Here is a 25985-nt window from a genome sequence, read left to right on the forward strand (position 1 = left end):
TGAAGCAAACATTTACAGAATGGAGGAAGAAATTGCCCTACTATAATAGGGGACTTTAATACCCCATGATCAATAATAAAACAACTATGCAGGGTCAATAAGGAAAGAGAAGACCTGAACAATTCTGTAAGGCCAGCTGGATCTAACAGGGCTTATACAGATGGTTCCACCCAGCAAGAGCAGAATATTCATTTTCCCAAGTGTGTGAATGCAGTAACATTCTCCAGCACAGACCATGTGCTAGCTCACAAAACAAACCAGTAAATTTTAAGACAAACCATACAAAGTACCTTTTCCAATTCAATGAAACTAGAAATCAACAGCAGAAGGAAAACTAGGTAACCCACATACATATGGAAATTAACACACTCTCAACCAGTGGGTCAAAGAAGAGAAATTAGAACGTATCTCAAGACATAAAAATAAAAGCACCAAAATGGGATGCTACAAAAACAGTGCTAAAAGGAAATATATAGCTGAGGACACATTTGTAAAGATTTCATACCAACAATCTAGTTTTGAACCTTAAGGAATTAATAAAAAAAATAACTAAACCCACAGCTAGCAGAAGGAAGGAAATATTAAAAGATTAAAGCAGAAATAACTAGAGAAATACAAAAACGAAATTAAAAATTGGTTCTTTGAAAAGATCTACAAATGACAAAGCATTAGCTAGACTAAGAAAAAAAGTGCAAGTGGGGCCATTACAACCGGTTTTTTATAAGTGAAAGGCTTATAAGCATAAACACTATGAAGAACATCAATAAATTGGATGACCTAGATGAATTATATATCAACAAATGGAACAAATTCCTAGAAACATTACCTATCCAAGACTGAATCATAAAGAATCAAAATATGAAGAAATATCCAGAAAGAGATTGGAGTGCAATTTAAAACTTTCCGAGAAAAACCAAGGACCGTATGACTTCACTGGTAAATTCTACCAAACATTTAAAGAATTACCACCAATCCTCAACTTTCTTTAAAAAAAACTAAAAAGGGAACACTTCCTAATCCATTCTATGAAGGCAGTATCCTGGTACCTAAGCCAGAAAAGGACACTACAATAAATAAGATTATAGATCAGTATCCCTTATGAATATTGATGCAAAAAATTCTCAGTAATAGCAAATTCAATAACATTAAAAATATTACATATGACAAAGTAGAATTCTCTGAATGCAAGGATGGTTCCAAATATGAAATCAATGTTATACACCACACTTTACCAGAATGAAGGGAAAAACATATCTCGATAAACTGCAGGAAAACCGTCTGCCAAAATTCAACAAATCTTTCATGATAAAAACAACAACTAGGGATAGGATGAAGTTATCTCAACATAATAAAGGCCATATATGAAAAAAGCAAAGATTAAAAGTTTTTCCTCTTAAAAGTCAAGATACCAGCTTTGCCACTTCCATTCACATACTCAAAGTTCTATATAGAGCTATTAGGCAAAAAAAAGAAAAGTCATCCAGACTGAAAAAGAAGTAGTAAAACTTCATAAAAGATATGATTTTATATCTGGAAAACAAAGATTCCACACGAAATTGTTGGTATAAATACAGCAAAATTGCAGGATACAAAGTTAACACATTAAAATCAGTTGTTTCCGTATTCTAACAATGAACAAGCCATAAAAGAAATTAAGAAAACAATTCCATTTGCAATAGCATAACAGTAAAATACTAAGCAATAAATTAAGGTAAAAGTCTCGTATAGGCATACCTCAGAGATGCTGCACTTTCAGTTCCAGACTGCCACAACAAAGCATATCTCACTAAAGCAAATCAAATGAACTTCCTGGTTTTTCAGTGCATATAAAAGTTACATTATACTATAGTCTATTAAGTGTGCAACAGGATAGTGTCTAAAAAGCAGGGTACACACCTAAAGAATACTTTTTGCTAGGGAAATGTTAATCATCTAAGTTTTCAGCAAGTCCTAGTTTTTTGTTTTTTGTTTTTTTTTTTTTTTTGCTGGTGAAGATCTTGCCTTGATGCTGATATTGATGGCTGCTGACTGATCAGGTTGGCAGTTGCTGCAGATTAAAGTGGCTGTGGCCGATTTCTTAAAATAAGACATCAAGTTTGCTGCATTGATTCTCTCATGAACAGTATTCTTTGTAGCATCTAATGCTATTTGATACCATTTTACCCACAGTAGAACACTTCAAAATTGCAGTCAGTCCTCTCAAATCTTGCCACTGCTTTACCATCTAGGTTTATGATATTCTAAATCCTTTATTGTTATTCCAACAATTTTCACAGCATCTGCACCAGGTATAGGTTCCACCTCATGAAACCATAAGATTGTTTGCTCATCTGTAAGAAGGAATTTTTCATCCATTAAACTTTTTTCATGAAATTGCAGCAATCCAATCACAAATTCAGGCTCCACTTCTATTTCTAGTTCTTTTGCTATTTCTACCACATCTGTAGTTACCTTCTCTGCTGAAGTCTTGAACCACTCAGTCATCCCATGAGGACTGGAATCAACTTTCAAACTCCCATGAGTGTTGATACTTTGACCTCTTCCTATGAATTATGAATGTTCTTAATGGTGTCTAGAACAGTGAATTCTTTCAAGATTGTCAATATACGATGTCCAGATCCATCAAAGGATTAACTATCTATAGCAGTTACAGCCTTACAAAATGTACTTCTTAATAAGACTTCAAAATTAAAATTAGTCTTTGATCCATGGGCTGCAGAATGGATGTTGTATGAGCAGACAGAAAAACAATGTTTTGTGTATTTCCATCAGAGTTCTTGGGTAACCAGGTGTGTTGTCAATGAGCGGTAATATTTTGAAAGGAATCTTTTTTTCTGAGTAGTTCTCAACAGTGGGCTTAAAATATTTGGTAAACCATGCTGTACTGACGTGCTGTCATCTAGACTTTGTTGTTCCATTGCTAGAGAATAAGCAGAGTAGATTTAGCATAATTCTTAAGAGCCCCAGAATTTTTAGAATAGTGAATGAGAATTGGCTTCAACTTAAATCACCAGCTACCTTAGCTCCTAACAAGAGTCTCAGTCTGTCCTTTGAAGCCAGGCATTGCCTTCTCCCCTCTAGCTATGAAAGTCCCAGGTGGCATCTTCTTCCAATAGAAGTCTTTTTCATCTATATTGCAAATCTGTTGTTTAGTGTAGCCACCTTCAATTTCTTAGTTCCAGTCTTCTGGGTAATTTGCTGCAGCTTCTACATCAGCATTTGCTGCTTCCCCTTGTACGTTAATGTTATGGCTTCAATTTCTTTCCTTAAATCTCATGAACCACCCTTTGCTGGCTTCAGACTTTTATTCTGCAGCTTCCTTACCTCTCAGCCTTCCAAGAAGGAGAAGAGTTAGAGTCTTACTCTGGATTAGGCTTTGGCTTAAGGGACAGTGTTGTGGCTGATTTGACCTTCTCTCCAGACTACTAGAACTTTCTCCATATCAGCAATAAGGCTGTTTTGTTTTCTTATCATTTGTGTTCATTGGAGTAACTCTTCTAATTTCCATTAAGAACATTTCCTTTGTATTCACAACTTGGTTAACTGGTGCAAGAGGCCTAGCTTTTGGCCTCTCTTGGTTTTTTTTTTTTTTTTTTAAGATTTTATTTATTTGACATACAGAGATCACAAGTAGGCAGAGAGGCAGGCAGAGAGAGAGGAGGAAGCAGGCTCCCCGCCGAGCAGAGAGCCCGATGCGGGGCTCGATCCCAGGACCCGGAGACCATGACCTGAGCCGAAGGCAGAGGCTCAACCCACTGAGCCACCCAGGCACCCCCTCTCTTGGTTTTCAACATGCCTTCCTTGCTAAGCGTAATCATTTCTAGCTTCTATTTTAAAGTACGAGATGTACATGACTCTTTCTTCCACTTCAACATTTAGAGGCCTGGTAGGTTATTAATTTTGATACTGTCTGTCTCAGAATAAGGAGGTCCAGGCAGAAGACAGGCGGGGTGTCACATGGTTGGTGTAGCAGTCAGAACATACACAACTTTTATCCAATAAGCTTGCTGCCTTACTGGGTGCAGTTCATGGCACACCCAAACAGTTAAAATAGTAAGATCAAAGATAAGTGATCACAGATCACCATAACAATTAAAATAATGAAAAATATTAAAATATTGCAAAAATTACCAAAATGTGACACAGACATTAAAGTGAGCAAATGTTATTAGAAAAATGGTGCTGATAGCCCAACCTTAAGGACGTCTGCCACAAACCTTCAACTATAAAAAAAGCGGTATCTGCAAAGCACAATAAATACAATAAAATGAAAACTGAAAACCACAAAATATTTCTGAAAAAACAGAAGATGAAATAAGTAAATGGGAAGATCACCTTTATGTATTACAAGACAATATTGTTAAGATGTCAATACTGTACAAGGTAATCTACAGAGTCAGTGCACAGCCTAACCTATCAAAATTCCAGTGATATTTTTAACAAATCTAGAAAATTCCATCCTAAAATTCATATGGAATCTCAAGGGACCCCTAGTAGCCAAAACAATCTTAAAAAAGAAAAAAGTTGAAAGTCTCTCACTTCATATTTTCAAAATTTTCAAAAAGCTATAGTAATCAAAACAGTGTGGTACTGGCATAAACAGATATAGACCAGTGTAAGAGAATGAAGGGCCCAGGAATAAGCCCTTGCATCTTGATCAAATGATTTTTGGTAAGGGTACCAATACCATTCAATGGAGAAAGGAGAGTCTTCAACAAATGGTCCTAGGAAAACCGGATATCCATATGCTAAATAATGAATTTGGACCCTTACTTAATACAATATACAAAAATCAACTTAAAATGGATCAAGACCCTAAACATAAGAGCTTAAACTGTAAAACTGTTAGAAGAAAACTTAGAGGAAAAGCTACATGGGGGCGCTTGGGTGGTTCAGTCAGTAAAGCCATCTGCCTTCAGCTCAGGTCGGCCCAGTGTCCAACTCCCTGCTCAGCGGGGAGAGTCTGCTTCTCCTTCTCCCTTTACCCCTTCCTGCACTCTTGCTCTCTCAAATAAAATTTAAAAAAGAAAAGGAAGAAAGGAAGGGAGGGAGGGAAGGAGAGGGAGGAAGGAAAGCTCCATAAAGTTAGATTTGTCAATGATTTCTTGGATGGGATAATACAAGCTACAAAAGAAAAAGTAGATAAATTGGACTCCACGAAAATTACTTTTGTATATCATGGACCCTTATCAACAGGGTTAAAAAAAAAACCTACAGAATGGAAGAAGCATTATATATCTGACAAAATTATAAATCAGAAATTATATACCTAATAAAGACTATCCAGAATTTATAAAGAACTACAACTCAACACACAAAATCCAATTAGAAAAATGGGCAAATGACTTAAAAAGATATTTCTCCAAGGAAGATAGAGAAATGGCCAATAAGCACAAGAGAAGATACTCAATATCACGATCATTAGAGAAATGCAAATCAGAACCCCAACCAAATGGCACTTCATACCCTTTATGATCATTATTATAAAACAGAAAAACAAGTGTTGGGGAGGATGTGGAAAAATTCAAACCTTAATGCATTGCTGGTAGGACTACAAAATGATGGAGGCACTGTGGAAAGCAGTATGGCAGGTACTCCAAAGTTAAACATGGAATTTTCATGATATAGTACCTTTTCCTTCTGGATACGTATATCCCCAAAAGAACTGAAAGCAGGTATTACTCAGGTATTTGCACTCCCATGTTCACAGCAGCATTATTCACAATAGCCAAATGTTCATGGATAGATAAAGAGATGAACAAAATATGATATATATACATATGATGGAATAGGATTCAGTCCTAAAAAGAAGTTCTGATGAGCTCTGAACACATTATGCCAAGTAAAATAAGCCAGACACAAAAGGATATGGGCAGAAGGATTCCATTATATGAGGCACTTATAGTAGCTAGTTAAAGTCCAATGGTGGTTGTTAAGGGTTGCAGAGATGGGGGGTAGGAAGGCAGAGTCTCTGTTTAATGTGCAGGGAGCTGCATTTTGGGAAGATGGAAACTAAGATGGTTGTGCTGGTTACACAACACTGGGAATGTATTTAATGCCAATGAACTGTATACTTAAAAATTGCTAAAATGGTAAATTATATGTTACATACATATTTTGCCACGATGAAAGTATAAAACAAAATGTGAATTCAGCAAAAAAGAGCAGGAAAGCAAACAAATAGAGTAACTCACAACACAGATTGACCTATAAGCAAAATGTTAGCTCAGATAGGCAAAAACCAAGCATGCTCTTTATAAATACACATAGCATGTGTGGTAGTTAAAAAAAAGTTATTCCAAGAATCAGGACAGTGGTGGTGTTATCGCTATGATCAAGGAGGGGGATACAATTTTGTAGGGACACAAATGTGGCATTTAAGGTACTAGCAAACTTGGGTGTCTTCCCTTAAGCATTGAGTACATAAGTGTTTATTCTTGGAATTGTAATATATTTTATATAAATCCTCTGTATATATTTCACAATTTTTTAAAAAGGCAAATTGAACCCTCTCCCACCTAAAACAGAAAAGCAAGCAAACATTGTCCATGTTTAATTTCCCAGATGGTTCACACTTTACCGTAACGAAGACTGGAAAAATCTAAAACACTACAGTGATTATTTTGCAGTCTTCTCTTTGAAGATTTTCTCCCTTGAAATAGCATCTATTCTGTTTTCCTTCTCAGAAATAAAATGGCTCCACACACTTTATTCTCCCAGATGTTTTAAGACTATGAACCTGAACAGGCCTACTATATTAGGACTTTGACCGGTACTAACGTCTCACAAGCTAGAACATTCACTAGACAGGAGACAAATTTTCAAATGAACTTGTCAGAACATTTCCATAAATAATGTTTATCAGGTAGATTTTTTTTTACTGTGTTTCAAACACTATTTTGATGTACATATGATTGCTGTTCACATCAAATTAGCAATATAACCAATAAAATCTGAGCTCATTCAGAACTACCAGTTCCAACTGAAATTTTGGATCCCTAAAAATAAAATACAGACACACAGATAGGTATAGTACTTAATTGAAATATATTGTCTAATATCTACAAAGTGAACTATTGGTCTTAAGAAAGCAGACAAAAGGCACAAAAATCAGTATTACTACAGAGAAGCATTCATGCTACTGGATTTTTATAAATATTCTGAGTGGCACAGTAAAAAATAAATTAAGCATTGAGCAAAAAATCAAATACTCCATTTTTTTCTTTGCTTTATATTCTAGTCATGTCTTGACCTCATTTGTAAAGGCTGAGGACTGAAATTCAACTGAAACCATGGAACGCTTTTGCAGTCTTTATGTGTGTGTCATTTAATCACAGTGGTTTTCTTGCTGAGTTTGGGTCAAACAAGAGAGGCGCACTTAAAAAAAAAAGAAGAAGAAGAAGAACCACAGACAGAAAATTCTTTTCTCTCTCCCCAAACTAAATACAAAATTGAGGCTGTGGTTGTGCAGTTTTTTATATGCATGCGTGTATTTAACTTCTAAAGCCCTTTTTCATCACAAAAGTAGTGAAGTCTTCATCTGACTTGTTTTCTAATAGCAACAGCTTCTGAAAAATGTCTAATGCTTGGTGCAGAAGAAATTGTCAGAAAGATTCTGGGGCAAGGAGATGGGACGCTAATTCCAAGGTGGGCCTGCTTCTCCCAAAGATGCTCCCTCACGGAAGGCTCTGGCACAAACCCTTAATGGCTTCTTGCCCACTTGCCATTCAGTGGGAAATAGCTGCTCTTTCTTGAGGAAGGATAAAATGCTAAAGTGGGGAGGGAGGTGGGAATCACAAAAATAATTGTGAAGTGACAGCCACCTACACTTCCTCCAGGAATGAGCCACTTTCTACCATATGGACACCAACTGGGCCATGTCAGTTCACCTCTGTTTTGACAGGACTTGACTACACGAGAATACTTTTGTGAGTGCAAAACATTTTTGGCAAAGTGAAAAATAGAAAACTTCAAACCTCATTGATAAAAAGGAGCTCGTAATTACCCACTCAAATCTTGGTAAGTGCAGTATTTACATGTGTAATAATACCCAGCAGATATGTGTATATAGTGCATGTGTGTGAACATACAGTGTACTGAGAGCTCACACACAGACCAGTGCACACACACATGCCCCAAATGGCTCTTGAGTAAATTCAATCCTAGAGTGGTTTGGTGGTGCATTTTCACAGTATATCATTTCCCTCTCAGGTACCATTTCTTGAATGGTATCAACAGATCTTAGTGAATACCAGGAGAACCCTGATACTGCACCACTTTAATTCCTACAAAAACAGGGCTCTTTCTGAAAGATCTGCACCACCACCCCATCAGTGTGCCTTCCAAAGCGGATTGAAGTACACCCAGCCGTCGCCCTGCAAGAGAAGGAAGGAGACATTTTATGATGACCTCTCAGCTGGGCAGGTGGGGGAAGCAAAGCTATTTCCCCAGCCTCTGCTCGGTTAGAAATGGAGGACCAAGCAAAGCAGGGCTCGGTTAGCATCTGTTCAGGACTGCCATTAATGCGTGTGCGGGCACCTTGTAGCTCCCAGCCATGCCACACTGGTGGTTGCTTTATAGAGACCATAAATCTTCACATCTTGGCATTTCAGGAGGAAACCCCACAAAATAGCATAAAGGGGGGCTTTGTTGGTTTACATCACATAAGATTAGTTGGCCAGAAAAGCTCTTTGAAATAGTGGGGCAAGAGAAAAAAAGGGCTGGTCCAATGAACAGACAGGAGAGAGAAGGCAAGGCCTGCCTCTGAGGAATTTGCCCACACCCGGGATTTGCAGCCCACCGGCCTGGAGGGGAGGGCCCAACTCTCTGCAGCAGGAGGTGGTCACAGACCCACACACAAGACATGATACCAAGTATCAGGAAAAGCCCAAGAATCAAAATGGTATTTACAATCTGGGGCTTACCTAGAAGGGGATGTACTGTTAATGGTAACAATTCTGGTATTGGGATGACTTTTATTCTTTATATTGCCTCCTACTTTCTGTTATGAACATACTGGCTCTTATTAAACCCAGGAAGAACTGGGGGCGGTTATTTTGTTGTCATCTCTGGGGTTTTTCTATGTCTAACTTTTCCCAGAAGCCAGGCAAACTAGTTGTCTCAGAGAGACCAGATCCACCTCACAAAAGGATCCTTGACCGATTTTGTAATGGGTAATTTTGTGTATTAACTTGATTGGCCATAGTGCCCAGATTAAACAGGATCTCTGTGACTGTGAGGCTATTTCCAGACATGATAATAAGTGCCCTGCCAAGCTGATTTCCCTCCCTAGACTGGATGAGCATGATCCAATCCAGGGCCTGAAAACAAAAAAAAAGGCAAAAAGGGAGGAATTCATCTTTTTTTTTTTTTTTTTCCTGCCTCACTTCTTGAATTGGGACAGCTCATCTCCTGCTTTGGGACTGGCATTTCTACCACTGGCTCCCCTGGTTCTCAGGCCTTTGCCCTCGAACTAAATTGCACCCCTTGGCTTTCCCGGGGTCTATAGCTTGCAAACGGCAGATCCTGAGGCTTTCCAGCCTCCACAATCTCATGAGCCAAGTCCTCATAACAAATGTCTCTATATTCACATCTCCTGCTTCTGTTTGTGTTGTTTCTCTGGAGAAGCCTGGCTAATACAGAGTCACCTCACCCAGGCAAGGCCTCCAGGCACTGTTCTCACTCAGGGCCTCCTAAACAGTCTGCTCAAGCCGGCCTCCTGTCTGAACCAGAATCCAACCTTAAAGTCTCCGCTCCTGCCTGTGGGGAGAAGAGCAGCTCCTGTTCCTGACCAGAAGTCCACCTCAAAGTCCCTAGCTCACCCTGTTGCCTTCCTGCTACACAGTGGAACCCTTCCTTGGAGCTGAAGTCAGACACTAGCAGCATCTGGGCCAAAGAAAGCCTAGACATCCTTCCATCGGCTCTCTGCGTTTCAACTTGTTAAAATTCCTGGCTACCATGTGAATACCCGATTTCTCACTTGTGAAGAACAGGACAGTCTGGGATTGCCTGGTGGTTAAGTGGCCTCCACTCCCCTTAGGGACTCCTGGGTCTGCCCCAGTCCTCATGGGTCCTTGTCTCATTGATACGGCCAGGCTCCTGAGGGCCTGCATTGAAAATGGGGACTCCCACACTTTCGATATTTCCAATTCTGTTCTCAGAAAGCTTCCCAACTGCTCTACAAACAACTTCAGAAGCGTAAGAAGCTCGGTGGGGCCGGTGGTACCTTGCCCGCTTGCCCAGGGGGTGGGCAGCCTGGTGACCAGTGTTCTTTCAGTGTCACTTTCCTGGGGGACAGCAGCAGCCCTGAGGACACAGGACTCAGGCTGGCCTTTCCTAGCAGGTCCATCCCCTCTGGCCCATTCGAGGGCTTCACGGTTAACTTGTTACTAATAATAAAGTAGCAGGGACCATGTTTTTGGTTTTGTTTCTGTTTTTTAAAGAGGACAGCAGCCAGATCTCCACCCCATCCATTCCTCGTGCTCCCTTTCAGGCTGATGAGCTACTCTGACGGAAGATGTCAGATGGGAAGTGTCAGGCGCTCAGTTCTGCCCCAGGAGGGCCGGGCTCAAAGCTGAAGCCAGAGCAGAACAGCCCCAAACCTCCCCAGGACCTCCCCTGCCCCATCCTCATCCATCCAAACGGCTGCAATGGCAAGACAAACCCATCTGTCCCTCACTTGGGACAAGTCCCCAAAGACAGGTGGCAGAGTTACCTCCTGGATAAAATACTTGGGCTGCCACGGTGTGTTGAGGTTCTCCCGTTTCCGTTCCTCCACCCGCTGCTTCTCCTCCAGGCGCCGCTTCTGCTCGGTGGCAGCATCAATGTCCCCCAGCCGCAGGTATCTGGTCACCTCCTGCCAGAGGTTCCTGGGGATGCACGCAGGAGAGGAAGTGGTCAGGCAGGGACAGCTGGCCTGACAAGGGTGGTTCCCAGAAAGAACTCAGGTGGGGAGGGCACTGGGGCAGGGGGAGCGCAGTCCAGGAGCCTCGAAGACCCCTAGAGCCAGGATGAGAATCCAGGGCCAACAGGTACCCAAGTTTCTAGTCCCCGCTATGTCCCAGGCAGCATGCCTCTCTCAGGACTCTAAGGGTCTAGCAACTAAATCTAGTAACAGCAGTAGTAAGCAGTATTAATACTACCAGTATGACAACAACAATCACAGCAGACATACTGCGTATCGTATATCTAACACTTTACATTCATAATAGCTCAAGTCATTGTCACAACCACCCAGGGGTATGGTTGATATATGACCAACCCCATTTTAAAGAGAAACATAAGATCCACAAAAAGGGATGGGCTCAAGGTCAGCAAGCTCATCAATATGAACCACGGCTGCTGATCCACAGAGGACCCCGCTATTAAGAGGTGTAGAATGGGGTGAGTGGGCGTCTGTGTTTATGAGGCAGGATCCATCAGGCCCCCCACGTCCACATGGAAAATTACTTCTCTGCCTCACTCATTCATTCATCACAGAAGGCAGCCTAGACCAGCTTTCCCCCTCGGGAATGTCCAGGGACCATTCTTGATTCATATTCTGCTTTGGAGGAGGACAGGGACTGAGGATATGCACATGCATCCCCTTTGTGCTTCTTCGTGTAAATGCATCAGGGCAATTTGGGATTTTTGCACAAAAGAAACTATCAGCATTCTCAACTGTGAGGACTCCCTCCCTGACTTTGGGGAAAAGATGCCTCTGCAGGCAGGAGTAAGCAGACATTCCAGAATTAGATCCACGGCCAGGGAGCGCTCCCACAGTGGAATACCCTTGGCCTCGTCCACGAGAGGGTCTGGAATGGCAGGAAGCCCAGAGCGTTGGCATGATGAAGCCGAGAAAAGGCAGACTAGGCTGTCAGCCAAGTGGAGACAATGAGCAGCCCCTTCTGAGGGGAATCAGAACCAGCCAGGTGACAGGGGACGAGACCTGCACACCAGACCTGTTCAGAGCCCCACCGTACACAGCCCCAGGGAGAACAATGCTCTGACTCCCATTCTACCGTGGGAGAAACTTCTTGAACCGGACTCTAAAGCTGAGCGCTCAGCGGCTAGTTCTCTGTCCCCTGGGTCAGGAGCTGAGAAGAGCCAAGCCCAGAAGAAACACCCCGCCAGGCTCCCACCTGGACTCCATGGGCCCCTGCTTCTCCAGAGGTCTGATCTTCTTGGGGTACACTGGCAGTGTGGTTGTGTCGATGACCCTGGTCTCTCCGCTGTTGTAGGTGAACTCTAAGGTACCGTTCCATTCCCCGTGGGCTTTACAAACAATGGTGTTGGTTGGGTTGTGCTTCACTTCGGCTGTGACCCTGAATGAATGAATGAATGAATGAATCAAATGAACACGTTTTGCGGGATTATCAAAACAGAGGCTCACACTTCAAAAGCCGTACTCACAAGCAGAGATTCTTTTCCATGGGGTCGCGAGGGAGAGGGATTGTTTTTTGCCATTTTGCTTAAAGCCTAGCTCTGAAAATGTGACCTAATATTCTTGATCAGAGAAAGCAAGCATTGGTAGGACAACTGGTGAGATGTGAATGAAGTCTGCAACTTAGTTGATGGCAATGCAGCCATGTTAATTGCTTAATTTTGATACACACACAAAGGTGCTAAGCTTTTATTGGGGTGGAAATCGAGCAATTCAGTAGAAATGAAGTATACACTTCTCCCTAAAATAGCATCGAATACTGCTACATTTTACCCACCAAGAGGGCGTGAGAATAGGCCAAACAGGACTGCTCACAATCAGCCTGAGATCCCGCGGAAAAAGGAGGGAAATGTTCAAGCTGGCATCCAAAGACTGAATGAAACCTCAGCTCATGGCACTGCACACCATCCCCCTGCCAGCCGCAGCTCCGAGGGCCCCCCTTTACAAGGGCCTTTGTGGAGCTCTGTGTCCTCCCCTGCTTCTCCTGCCTGGCCTGAGGGGGCTCCAGGTCTCCAGCCCCGGGAGAAAGCTGACCGCACCTCCCACTCCTTGAAGCGTGCAGTGCAAACAGGAGAGCCTACTTGGAAGCGGCCAAGGGGAGGAAGGAACTAAGCTCCTCTCTTCCTAATGGCACAGCTCAGGCTGAACTTAGAGTTTCCAAACACACGCTTGGAAGCTCCCTCCCTGTGAACACAGCCATGGCTCCTAGGTGCTGAGGCCAAGGCTTGCGGGGGGGAGTTTCGGGAATGTTCTGGCTGCATGTACTGGCAGGGTGCTGGTGGGGGGCTGGCAAAACTTTAACAACTGGCTCCCCAAAGGGCAAGACACCTGATCGGTAGCATCTATTATTGTCGGGGGTGCCCCCACAGCTGATCGCAAGCTCCTGACAGGGTCTGAGGGACGGCTTGTGCGAGCCAGAGTGCTTGGCTCCCAAACAGGTACTGTAGGCAGCCCCCTCCCCGGGTGACACCGGACATGTCGCATGAACGCCATACAGAACAACACCTCCCCAGGAAAAGGGCCAAGATGGGAGTTTGCTTAGATGGTGACCTGTAACTACAAGAAGAACAACTTAAGGCTGCCCTCAAATAGTAGGCTTTCCCTTCGATTTCTTAGGATCAGTCTTCCCCAGCTTCTAAAGTGTCCTGATTTCGTAGATGATATGGGGTTCAGGATATTTCATGGAAATCAACTTAACATGAAATGAGCTCTCAGTGGGTTAAGCATCTGCCTCGGGCTCATGTCATGGTCCCAGGGTCCTGGGATTGAGCCCCACATTGGGCTCCCTGCTCAGCAGGGAGTCTGTTCTCCCTCTCCCTCAGCCACTCCCCCTGCTTTTGCTCTCTATCAAATAAAAGAGCAATCTTTTTTTTTTTTTTTTTTTTTTAAGATTTTTGTCAGAGAGAGAGTGCACACAAGCAGGGGGAGCAGCAGGCAGAGCAGGCAGAGGAAGAAGCAGGCTTCCTGCCGAGCAGGGAGCCCCATCTGGGACTCAATCCCAGGACTCTGGGATCATGACCTGAGCTGAAGGCAGACGCCCAACCAAATGAGCCACCCAGTCATCCCAATAAATAACAATATTAAAAAAAAATAAATTAAAAAAAGAGCTCTCAGGCAGTGTCTGAGCTCACAGATGGAATTGTTTCAGAGCAGAGAAATGGACTGTGTCCCCAGAAGGGAAAGGTTATCTTAAAAAATGGAACCAGCTTTCACTCTCTGGTGTGGTTCCCAGGACTCTATCACCATAGGATTTCACTGGAAGTGCAGATTGGGGAGGGCTTTAAAAAACTGCCATGTCAGGGGTATGGGTAGGAAAGAGGTGCCTCTTTTGAAAAAGATGTGTTCAGGGGGAGGGGTCAAGATGGCGGAGGAGTAGCAGGCTGAGACGACATCAGGTCTCAGGAGTTCAGCTAGATAACTTATCAAACCATTCCGAACACCTACAAATCCAACAGGAGATAGAAGAGAAGAGCAACAATTCTAGAAACAGAAAATCGACCACTTTCTGAAAGGTAGGACTGGCGGAGAAGTGAATCCAGAGCAACGGGAAGATAGACTACGGGGGAGGGGCCAGCTCCCGGAAAGCGGCAGAACAACGGAGCACAAAATCAGGACTTTTAAAAGTCTGCTCCACTGTGGAACATTGCTCCAGAGGCAAAGCCAGGGTGAAGCCCAGGCGGGGACAGCGTGGCCTCAGGTCGCGCAGGGTCACAGAAGGATCAGGGGTGTCTGAGTATCGCAGAGCTCGCAGGTATTAGAGCGGGGAAGCCGGCTACAGAGACGGAACCGAGGAGTGAGCTCTCAGCTCAGGGTTACTTCAAACTGTGATCTGTGGCAGTCAGGACACTGCTCTTTGAGCAGGGACCCCACAAGATCTGGGGAGAACCCCTGGAAGAGTACAGGGATCTACTGGGTTTGGAGACTCCAAACGGGGCTGTGTGCCAGAGACAGAAACGCTCAATCACAGGTGGGTGAGCTCAGAGCATGGCTGGAGGCCAGAGAGACGGGAGTGATTGAGCGCTTTTCTCTGAGGGCGCACTGAGGAGTGGGGCCCCGAGCTCTCAGCTCCTCCGGGCCGGAGACCGGGAGGCCGCCATCTTCATTCCCGCCCTCCGGAACTCTACGGAAAGCGCTCAGGGAACAAAAGCTCCCGAAAAAAAACCCGAGCGGATTACTCAAACCGGCCGGGTAAGGGCGGTGCAACTCCGCCTGGGGCAAAGACGCTTGAGAATCACTATAACAGGCCTCTCCCCCAGAAGATCAACGGGAAACCCAGCCAAGACCAAGCTCACTGACCAAGGAGAACAGCAGAATTCCAGAGGATGGGGAAAGCAAAGCATGGAATTCATAGCTTTCTCCCCATGATCCTTTAGTCTTACAAAGTTAATTAAATTTGTTTAATTTTTTTAACTTCTACTCTTTCCTCTTTTAACATTTTTTAACTAGGTTATCTTAACAATACTTTTCTTTAAAAAAAAATCTTTTTGAACCTTTATTATTATACTCATATTTTATCCTTCATTGTATCTATCTTTTGTATACACATAGGGTTTTTTCTTCTAAAAATTTTTTGGATACTTCTTCTAATAGATCAAAATGTACTCTAAATCTAGCACACAGTTTGTTCCAGTCTCCAACCTGAGAAAATTCTCTCCACGTTCATTTTCTTTCTTTTCCCAACCAACTTATCAACTCCTTTTTTAGAACTTTTTTAAAAATTTTCATCTTTAGAGTCATATTCCATCCCTTCATTGTGTTTACTTATTTTGGTGTGTGTGTGTGTGTATTTTTTTTTTCTTTCTTTAAAATTTTGGGAGGTAGTTTCTTCTAAGAGACCAAAATACTCCCAAAATCAAGTGGGTGGCTCTGTTCTAGTCACCAGTCTAATATATATATTTTCTTTTTCTTTCTTTTTTTAAAAATTTTTTTAACTTCTTTTTACCCCCTTTCTTCTCCCCATGACTTGGGATCTCTTCTGATTTGGTTAACGCACATTTTTCTGGGGTCATTACCGCCCTTTTAGTATTTTATTCTCTCATTCATATATTCTTATCTGGATAAAATGACAAGGTGGAAAAACTCAACACAAAAAAAAGAACAGGAGGCAGTAACAAAGGCTAGAGACCAAATCAATACGGACATTGGTAATATGTCAGATCTAGAGTTCAGAATGATGATTCTCAAGGTGCTAGCTGGGTTCAAAAAAGGCACGGAAGATATTAGAGAAACCATGTCTGGAGAAATAAAAGCCCTTTCTGGAGAAGTAAAAGGACTAAAATCTAACCAAGCTAAAATCAAAAAAGCTATTAATGAGGTACAATAAAAAATGGAGGCTTTTACTGCTAGGATAAATGAGGCAGAAGAGAGAATTAGTGATATAGAAGACGAAATGACAGAGGATAAAGAAGCTGAGCAAAAGAGAGACAAACAATTACTGGACCACGAGGGCAGAATTCGAAAGATAAGTGATACCGTAAGATGATACAATATTAGAATAACTGGGATTCCAGAAAAAGAAGAAAGAGAGAGGGGGGCAGAGGGTATATTGGAGCGGATTACTGTAGTATTGTAGAGAATTTCCCTAATATAGCAAAGGGAACAAGCATCAAAGTCCAGGAGGCACTGAGTACCCTCCTCAAAATCAGTAAGAATAGGTCTACACCCTGTCATCTAATAGTAAAACTCACAAGTCTTAGTGACAAAGAGAAAATCCTGAAAGCAGCCCGGGACAAGAAGTCTGTAACATAAAATGGTAAAAATACTAGACTGGCAGCAAACTTATCCACAGAGACCCAGCAGGCCAGAAAGAACTGGCATGATATATTCAGAGCACTAAATGAGAAAAACATGCAGCCAAGAAAACTATATCCAGCTAGCCTGTCATTGAACATAGAAGGAGAGATAAAAAGCTTCCAGGACAAACAAAAGCTAAAAGGGTTTGTAAACACCAAACCAGCTCTACAAAAAACATTGAAAGGGGTCCTCTAAGCAAAGAGAGAACCTAAAAGTAGTAGACCAGAAAGGAACAGAGAGACAATATACAATAACAATCACCTTACAGGCAATACAACGTCACTAAATTCATATCTTTCAATAGTTACCCTGAATGTTAATGGGCTCAATGCCCCAATCAAAAGACACAGGGTATCAGAATGGATTTAAAAAACAAAAACAAAACAAAACAAAAAAAACACATCAATATGCTGTCTACAAGAAACTCATTTTAGACCCGAAGACACCTCCAGATTTTAAGTGAGGGGTGGAAAACAATTTACCATGCTAACGAACATCAAAAGAAAGCTGGGGTGGTGATCCTTTTATCAGATCAATTAGATTTTAAGCCAAAGACTATAATAAGAGATGAGGAAGGACACTATATCATACTCCAAGGGTCTGTCCAACAAGAAGATCTAACAATTTTAAATATCTATACCCCTAACAGGGGAGCAGCCAACTACATAAACAAATTAATAACAAAATCAAAGAAACACATCGACAATAATACAATAATAGTAGGGGACTTTAACACCCCCCTCACTGAAATGGACAGATCATCCAAGCAAAAGATCAACAAGGAAATAAAGGCCTTAAATGACACACTGGACCAGATGGACATTACAGATATATTCAGAACATTCCATCCCAAAGCAACAGAATACACATTCTTCTCTAGTGCACATGGAACATTCTCCAGAATAGATCACATCAGGTCACAAATCAGGTCTCAACTGGTACCAAAAGACTGGGGTCATTCCCTGGATATTTTCAGACCACAATGCTTTGAAACTAGAACTCAATCACAAGAGTAAAGTTGGAAAGGACCCAAATACATGGAGGCTAAAGAGCATCCTACTAAAGAATGAAAGGGTCAACCAGGAAATTAAAGAATTAAAAAAAAATTCATGGAAACAAATGATAATGAAAACAAATGGTTCAAAATCTGTGGGACACAGCAAAGGCAGACCTGAGAGGAAAATATATAGCAATACAAGCCTTTCTCAAGAAACAAGAAAGGTCTCAAATACAAAACCTAACCCTACACCTAAAGGAGCTGGAGAAAGAACAACAAAGAAAGCCTAAACCCAGCAGGAGAAGAGAAATAATAAAGATCAGAACAGAAATCAATGAAATAGAAATAAAAAAAAATAATAGAACAGATTAACAAAACTAGGAGCTGGTTCTTTGAAAGAATTAGTAAGATTGATAAACCCCCCAGACTTATCAAAAAGAAAAGAGAAAGGACCCAAATAAATAAAATCATGAATGAAAGAGGAGAGATCACAACCAATACCAAAGAAATACAAACAATTGTAAGAACGTATTATGAGAAACTATATGCCAGCAAATTTGACAATCTGGAAGAAATGGATGCATTCCTAGAGACATATAAACTACCAAAACTGAACCAGGAAGAAATAGAAAACCTGAACAGACCCATAACCAGTAAGGAGATTGAAGAAGTCATCAAAAATCTCCCAACAAACAAGAGCCCAGGGCCAGAAGGTTTCCCAGAGGAATCCCACCAAGCATTTAAAGAAGAATTAATTACTATTCTCCTAAAACTGTTCCAAAAATGGAAATGGAAGGAAAACTTCCAAACTCATTTTATGAGGCCAGCATTACCTTGATCCCAAAACAAGACAAGGACCCCATCAAAAAAGAGAGTTACAGACCAATATCCTTGATGAACACAGATGCTTCTCACCAAGATACTAGCCAATAGAATCCAACAGTATATTAAAAGGATTATTCACCACGACCAAGTGGGATTTATTCCTGAACTACAAGGTTGGTCCAACATCCACAAATCAATCAATGTGATACAATACTTTAAAAAAAGAAAGAACAAGAATCATATTACATTCCCAATAGATGCTAAAAAAGCATCTGACAAAGTACAGCATCCTTTCTTGATCAAAACTCTTCAAAGTGTAGGGATAAAGGATACATACCTCAATATCATCAAAGCCAACTGTGAAAAAGCCACCTCGAATATCATTCTCAATGGGGAAAACCTGAGAGCTTTTCCGCTAAGGTCAGCAACCCAGCAGGGATGTCCATTATCACCACTGCTATTCAACACAGTACTAGAAGTTCTAGCCTCAGCAATCAGACGACATTTAATCAGAAATTAAAGGCATCCAAATTGGCAAGGAGGAAGTCAAACTATCACTCTTTGCAGATGATATGATATTTTATGTGGAAAATGGAAAAGATTCCACTCCAAAACTGCTAGAACTCAAACAGGAATTCAGTAAAGTGTCAGGATATAAAATCAATGCACAGAAATCAATTGCATTTCTATATAGCAACAAGACAGAAGAAAGATAAATTAAGGAGTTGATCCCAGTTACAATTGCACCCAAAACCATAAGATACCTAGGAATAAACCGAACCAAAGAGGCAACGAATCTGCACTCAGAAAACTATAAAGTACTCATGAAAGAAACTGAGGAAGACACAAAGAAATGGAAAAATGTTCCATGCTCCTGGATTGGAAGAACAAATATTGTGAAAATGTCTACGCTACCTAAAGCAATCTACACATTTAATGCAATCCCTATCAAAATACCATCCATTTTTCCCCAAACAAACGGAACAAATAATCCTAAAATTTATATGGAACCAGAAAAGACCTCGAATACCCAGAGGAATGTTGAAAAAGAAAGCCAAAGTTGGTGGCATCACAATTCCAGACTTCAAGCTCTATTACAAAGCTGTCATCATCAAAACAATATGGTACTGGCACAAAAACAGACCTACAGATCAGTGGAACAGAATAGAGAGCCCAGAAATAGACCCTCAACTCCATGGTCAACTAATCTTTGACAAAGCAGGAAAGAATGTCCAATGGAAAAAAGAGTGTCTTCAACAAATGGTGTTGGGAAAATTGGACAGGCACATGCAGAAAAATGAAACTAGACCACTTCCTTATACACAAAAATAGACTCCAAATGGATGAAAGACCTCAATGTGAGAAAGGAATCCATCAAAATCTTTGAGAAGAACACAGGCAGCAACCTCTTCAACCTCAGCCACAACAACTTCTTCCTAGAAACATCGCCAAAAGCAGGGGAAGCAAGGGCAAAAATGAACTGTTGGGACTTCATCAAGATAAAAAGCTTTTGTACAGCAAAGCAAACAGTCAACAAAACCAAAGGACAACTGACAGAATGGGAGACGATATTTGCAAATGACATATCAGATAAAGGGCTAGTATCCAAAATCTATAAAGAACTTAGCAAACTCAACACCCAAAAGAACAAATAATCCAATCAAGAAATGGGCAGAGGACATGAACAGACATATCTGCGAAGAAGATACCCAGATGGCCAACAGACACTGAAAAAGTGCTCCATATCACTTGGCATCTGGGAAATACAAATCAAAACCACAATGAGATACCACCTCAACACCAGTCAGAATGGCTAAAATTAACAAGTCAGGAAACAACAGATGCTGGCAAGGATGCGGATAAAGGGGAACCCTCCTACACTGTTGGTGGGAATGCAAGCTGGTGCAGCCACTCTGGAAAACAGCATGGAGGTTCCTCAAAAAGTTGAAAATATAGCTACCCTACAACCCACAATCGCACTACTGGGTATTTACCCTAAAGATACAAACGTAGTGATCCGAAGGGGCACGTGCACCTGAATGTTTATAGCAGCAATGTCTACAATAGCCAAACTATGGAAAGAACCTAGATGTCCATCAACAGACGAATAGATAAAGAAGAAGTGGTATATATACACAATGGAATACTATGCAGCCATCAAAAGAAATGAAATCTTGCCATTTGCGATGACGTGGATGGAACTAGAGGGTATTATGCTGAGTGAAATAAGTCAATCGGAGAAAGACAATTATCATATGATCTCCCTGATGTGAGGAAGTTGAGAGGCAAAGTTGGAGGTTTGGTGGGTAGGGAAGGAAAAAATGAAACAAGATGGAATCGGGAGGGAGACAAACCATAAGAGACTCTTAATCTCACAAAACAAACTGAGGGTTGCCGGGGGGAAGAGGGTAGGGAGAGGGTGGTGGGGTTATGGACATTGGGGAAGGTATGTGCTATGGTGAGTGCTGTGAAGTGTATTCACAGACCTGTACCCCTGGGCCTAATGATACATTATGTGTTAGTAAAAAATTAAAAATTAAAAAAAAAAAAAAAAAAGATGTGTTCACTCTATCTTGATTGCCAACTCCTCCCATGGTTGGAATACAAGCTCCCTCTGGAGGAGAGAAAGCCAGGGTATCATGTGAAGGCAAACACACAGCCTCAGGGGCGGCATCCTACCTGTGGACCTTCCCTCCGTAAAAAGGCTTCGTGTGGAATATGACTGTTGCCGAGTACCCCGTCTTGGCACAGCTGATGCTCACTTTGCCTCCGAGCTCCACCCAGGGGATGGTGAGAATGGACCTCGCGTAGGCACTGGGCAGGGTGAACACGTACTCCTCCCCATGTTCCAGGAGCCTCAGCACACCTCCAGGGAGAGAGGAGGAGAGAGTCAGGCACACAAGATGAGGGCAGCTGGGGATCAAAAGACATGAAGATGACAAACCAAACACCTCCGGCAACAGATACCACATCTCCCACCTCTGCAAAGGTGAGCTGCTCACCGACCACGTATGTATTTATCCCCTGCCTTCCTGCGTGCCAGACACCGCTGCGAATACAATAGTGAACAGACCCACTTGCTTCCTTCAAGGGGAAAAGGAAGGTTGACATTAATCACCGACTCTGATGAAAGGAGGGAAAAGGGCCCAGTGCCATGGAGGCCTCCAGAGAACAGAATTCTCCCTAAGGAAGGGCTGCTTGGACCCGGTAAGAGTTGTGAAGGTAAAGAGATGAGAGAAATAGTCCAGGCAGAGGGAAGAGGAGGTACAAAGGGCCTGTGGTAGAAAGGAGACTGGTGAGCTGGGAAGGGTTGAGGGAAGGGCCCACGTGCAAAAGGGAGGGAGTAGGTGTAGGTGTGCAGGCTGGCCAATTCAGCAGGGCCCAGATCTTCTTTTAACCCTTGAAATAGCATGTAAAGAAGTTCTGCCTTCTTCTGAAAGCAGCACAGACCTTCACGGTTCTCATGAAGCTAGAGAACTGGACCCTGCTATCAGCAGCCGGACGCAGGCACTATCCACATGAGCTCCCCACCTGCAGATCAGGGGGTCTCCAACCCAGGGTCTAAGTGTCAGGTGTGGAGAGGTCTTAGTCCTCTGGAACAATGCAAAAGTGCGTGGGTTTGTCTACTTTCTAGGGAAAAGGGCCATGGGTTTCACCAAGCTCTCAAAAGCGGACATGAAAGCCTTGATTTAAACGCACAAACTCCCAGGGCTGGGAGTCTAGTTGAATCCTATTGTGTAGTTTATGTGCTGCACAACGTGCCCTCAAGGGCTGAAGTCCAGCCCTCACTCTGGCCCACCAGGCTGGGCACCCACACTCGAGGGGCAGCATTTCACTGCACCCTGAGGCCCATATAGGCCAGCAGAGGCCCCCGAACCAGGCTATGAGTTGACATGTGTTCCATGCAAGGAACCTTCTCGGCCTCCCACTCCAACCCTGGGGCTCAGGGACCTGCATGTGGCCTGGCCCTCTGTCCCAGCTCATTCCCCCAGTCATCTGCAGGTGCACAGTGCATCCCGGGAAGGAATGTGCTGCCCTTCCGCCCACCCTGGTGGCATCCCCCCTCCCCCGATCCCGGGGTCAGTGGTGCCCCTGTGAGAGGGCACTTTCTGGCTGCCCGGCATCCCTGGGGGGCTTCCCCATTATGTCCCTTAAGTTTCACAATGACCCCATTTAGCAGTACTTTTCATTTTTAAGTAAGGATGAGGAAGCTGAAACACAGTTTAAGTAGTTTGTCTGGACAGTGCTTCCCTCTGAGGTGAGACAAGCATCAGTATCAACTAGAGCTAGAATGTCCCCAGGAGAGACAGTGCATTTCTCTGATGTGCTGATGAGCTTGCCTGAGGTGCTGAGGACAGATGGGACTAACTCGTACAGTGGAGTCCTGAATGTTGAGTCGCCGGAGGCACACTTGAAGGAGCGTACAGCTATAATTTAATGTATCCTTGACCATCCCCTTACTCGCCGATGGGCTACCGTCTGCGGATAGCCGACAAGGCTGGTCTGGAACCAGCAGAAACCCTCCCTGTTCACTCCAGGAAAGTCAGTTCCGCTGAGCCACAGAAACAGGGAGGGGGCCTGCTGTTCTGGGCTGACACACTCGCGTGCGCGTGTGTGTGCGCGTGCACATGTGTGTGAGTGGAGGGAGGCTTAAGCAGGTGGGGCACACGCAGCAGCTGAGGTGGTGGGTCACTCACAATCATGTGGGCAGGACTGGAGGACAGATATCATGGCAGCATTTAAATCTCAATCTCACTCCTTCCTTCCCCCCGCCCCCCGCCAGGAGTATAACTGAATATATGTAACATAAATGCTATTTGTGCATTTACGTTATGCCAAATACGCTGAACATCAGAGCAGCCCTCCTCCCCACTTCTCCACCTTGCCTTAGTTCTTGTAACTGAATGAACCCAGCCCCGGGAAAGTCAAGCCCCCAGGCCAGCGAATGCTCTCCAGCAGATCCTTCTCCCTCCTCCCTGGGGCAGCCAGTAGACTTCCCAGATGCCCTGGAGGCCTTGCCCTGTGCGCCTACGGGGAGGGATGATGTGTCTGGCAAGAGAATTGCCCTTTGCTGGCTCAGTTCTTACAGGTGCTGAGCAGGACCCTTGGAGGAGAACAGTCGGGGCTGACACGCTTTTTGTTTCAAAGCCCACTTTGTGTCTGACTTCCTTGTGTTCAGTTGCTGGAGGAGATGGCCCAGAGCAGGTGGAAAATCACAGCTAATACCAGACAATAGGTAGGATGCCAACAGGCAAGGAGAATCAGAAGGAAAAGCTGAGGAGAGAGAGAGGTTACCTCAGACCTTCCTCCTTGGCCCAGTTCTACCCACAAGCTTCCAGGTTCCCCGGGGCCAGCCACATTTGCAGGGTCTCTGGGTCTGTGGCAGCTGGGAGGGGACCCCTGGGTCCCCGCAGAGGAGGCTGTCCATCCCCAGTGGGCCTGCCTCCGAAGTCCCGGAGAAGAGGCTTCCCTGGCACCGCCCATCCCCAGACTCTGTGCTAACTAGCAATAGAAGCCTTCCCAGGTGGCCAATGTGTCCTCAAGGGCACCACCTCAGCTCTGACGGCTATAGCATCCCTGGGTGGTCAGCTCTTCCAGGCTTCAGCTGAAAGTGCCCTGGGGGCTCACACCCGCCAGCAGCCTCTTCTCAGGCCAGGGCCACACATCCTGGGCTCCACGTGCCACACCTTCCTGGCCTCATTCGCCAACATCAACTTGGTGACATAGGGTTCTACAGCTGATACTCTCTTTACAACATATTCACATGGATCCTAAGCCCCACGTGTTCATAAAGGGCTAGATGAGATGGAGATCTCTCAAGGGCCAGCGGCTGGTGGGGGGGGGGGGGGTCCTTCCAAGCCCTCAGTCACTCATCAGCCTGGCAACCGTAACTTCTCTGTGCCTCAGTTTCCTCATCCGTGACACAGGGATGATGGCATCCATACCTCACAGGGCTGTGGTGAGGAGAAGAGGGTGATTCTAGAACTCAGCGAAAAGCCTCCGCCTGGCACACAGCTAGAATCCTGGAGGTTTTATATGCTAACTACTCCTCCCCCCTCTGCGGCGGCTCTCTTGGTGGGTGAACCCTGAGCTGGGGTATTTCCATTTGGGACTAAAGAGTGAATCACAAAGTGGCAGCGGGTCAGGCACATGATGGGTGAAGAGAGGTGGGAGGCGTCCTCTTCCCACTCAGCTCTAGAAAAATGTCTTACAGGGGCACCTGGGTGGCTGGGTCAGTTAAGCATCTGACTCGTGATCTCAGAGTCCTGCGTTCTGCCTGTGCCGGCCTCCACCCTGGGTGTAGAGCCTACTTAAAAAAAAAAAGAAAAGAAAGAAAAAGAAAAAAAGAAAAATCTCTTGCAAACCTGAAGTCCACAGACATCAGTGAGCCCCAACATTGAGTTGATAGGAAAGCACTGGGGAGACCACATTCCTTTGGCTTTTCTCTAAAAATCCACAAATGTGTGCTTTCTCATTAATCACCTGCAATTATGCCTTCTCAGTCCTAACTCCTCTTCCAGGGCTGCATTTAAAAAAAAAAAAAAAAAAAAAAAAAGCCTGACCCTAATATGAATAAAAGACTATATTAAAACCAGACTTACAGATGGGCTCACAAATGAAAGTCCCTTTCTAATTAGCCTAAGAGCTGAGAGAAGCCAAAAAATGCCAAATAATCAATACTTCCACATCACAGTTAGTTTTCAAGCTGCAAGATTTCCAGTTTAAATTCCACAGACTGATTCACCAATCAACATTAAGGCAACACATTAAGATTTCCAAACTGATACATTTGAAATAATTTCACACCTGCTCTCATTCTGAGGAACCCCAACTTTTCCAGTAGGACACGGTCTCTGGGAAGCACCTTAGTGGCAGGAAGGAGCTCGGGCCGGGTCTGCAGGCCTGGCAGCATCGGCGCTCCCAATCACCAGGCCCATGCGGCATTCTCTTGCTAGAATGAGCTAGAACTAATTGCCTCTCCCCACAGACCCAATTAAGCTGTGCCATTTCCTGGGCTCTGGCCCTGGAGTTTTGGGGGGAGCAGGTTGTAAGTGCAGCTGAATATGCCTCAGCTCCGCCCCCCCCCCCCCCCCCCCCCCCCCCCCCGCGCCCCAGAGAGTGGGTGATGAGTGGAAGGGCCTTGCTTCCCTGGAGGGAAAGCTGCGGGGGGGTGGGGGGGTCGCGGAACAGTGTGTTGTCAATTAGGGGTCTGAATGCAAGGGTGGAGGGACCTGGGAGGGGGGTCCCCCAATGAAGCGCTGCATAAGCACTGCACAGGCATTCTGTCCTTGCCAAATATGGCAGAGCCTAAAGGCAGTACTTTAAAAGATAAGCCCACGTATTTGCATATAAAAACTTACTTCCCGTGGACCCACCCTAAGATCTAATTTTTAAGAAAGAGGGGGTAGAAAAAACGGTACTTCAGAACCGATCAACAAATGCATGGAA

The 25985-nt window shown here is 43.8% G+C and overlaps 1 protein-coding gene across 3 annotated transcripts in view; it reads right to left on the reverse strand.

Annotated features, from left to right (window-relative positions):
* Positions 1-5469: 5469 nt before the first annotated feature.
* The window catches only part of OSBPL10 (oxysterol binding protein like 10), a 299146-nt gene continuing 278630 nt past the window's right edge, over positions 5470-25985 (reverse strand). The window contains exons 8-11 of one of the 3 annotated variants that reach the window (XM_047739005.1): positions 21216-21402; positions 12120-12302; positions 10715-10868; positions 5470-8375 (exon numbers count right to left, since the gene is read on the reverse strand). In XM_047739005.1, the coding sequence (XP_047594961.1) occupies positions 8331-8375; positions 10715-10868; positions 12120-12302; positions 21216-21402 (569 nt within the window). In that variant the 3' untranslated portion in view covers positions 5470-8330. The remainder of the gene's footprint in view (positions 8376-10714; positions 10869-12119; positions 12303-21215; positions 21403-25985) is intronic. The other 2 variants (XM_047739012.1, XM_047738997.1) reach the window with 2 other exon arrangements.

This window comes from Lutra lutra, chromosome 1, assembly GCF_902655055.1.
Source record: "Lutra lutra chromosome 1, mLutLut1.2, whole genome shotgun sequence".
Taxonomy (NCBI): domain Eukaryota; kingdom Metazoa; phylum Chordata; class Mammalia; order Carnivora; family Mustelidae; genus Lutra; species Lutra lutra.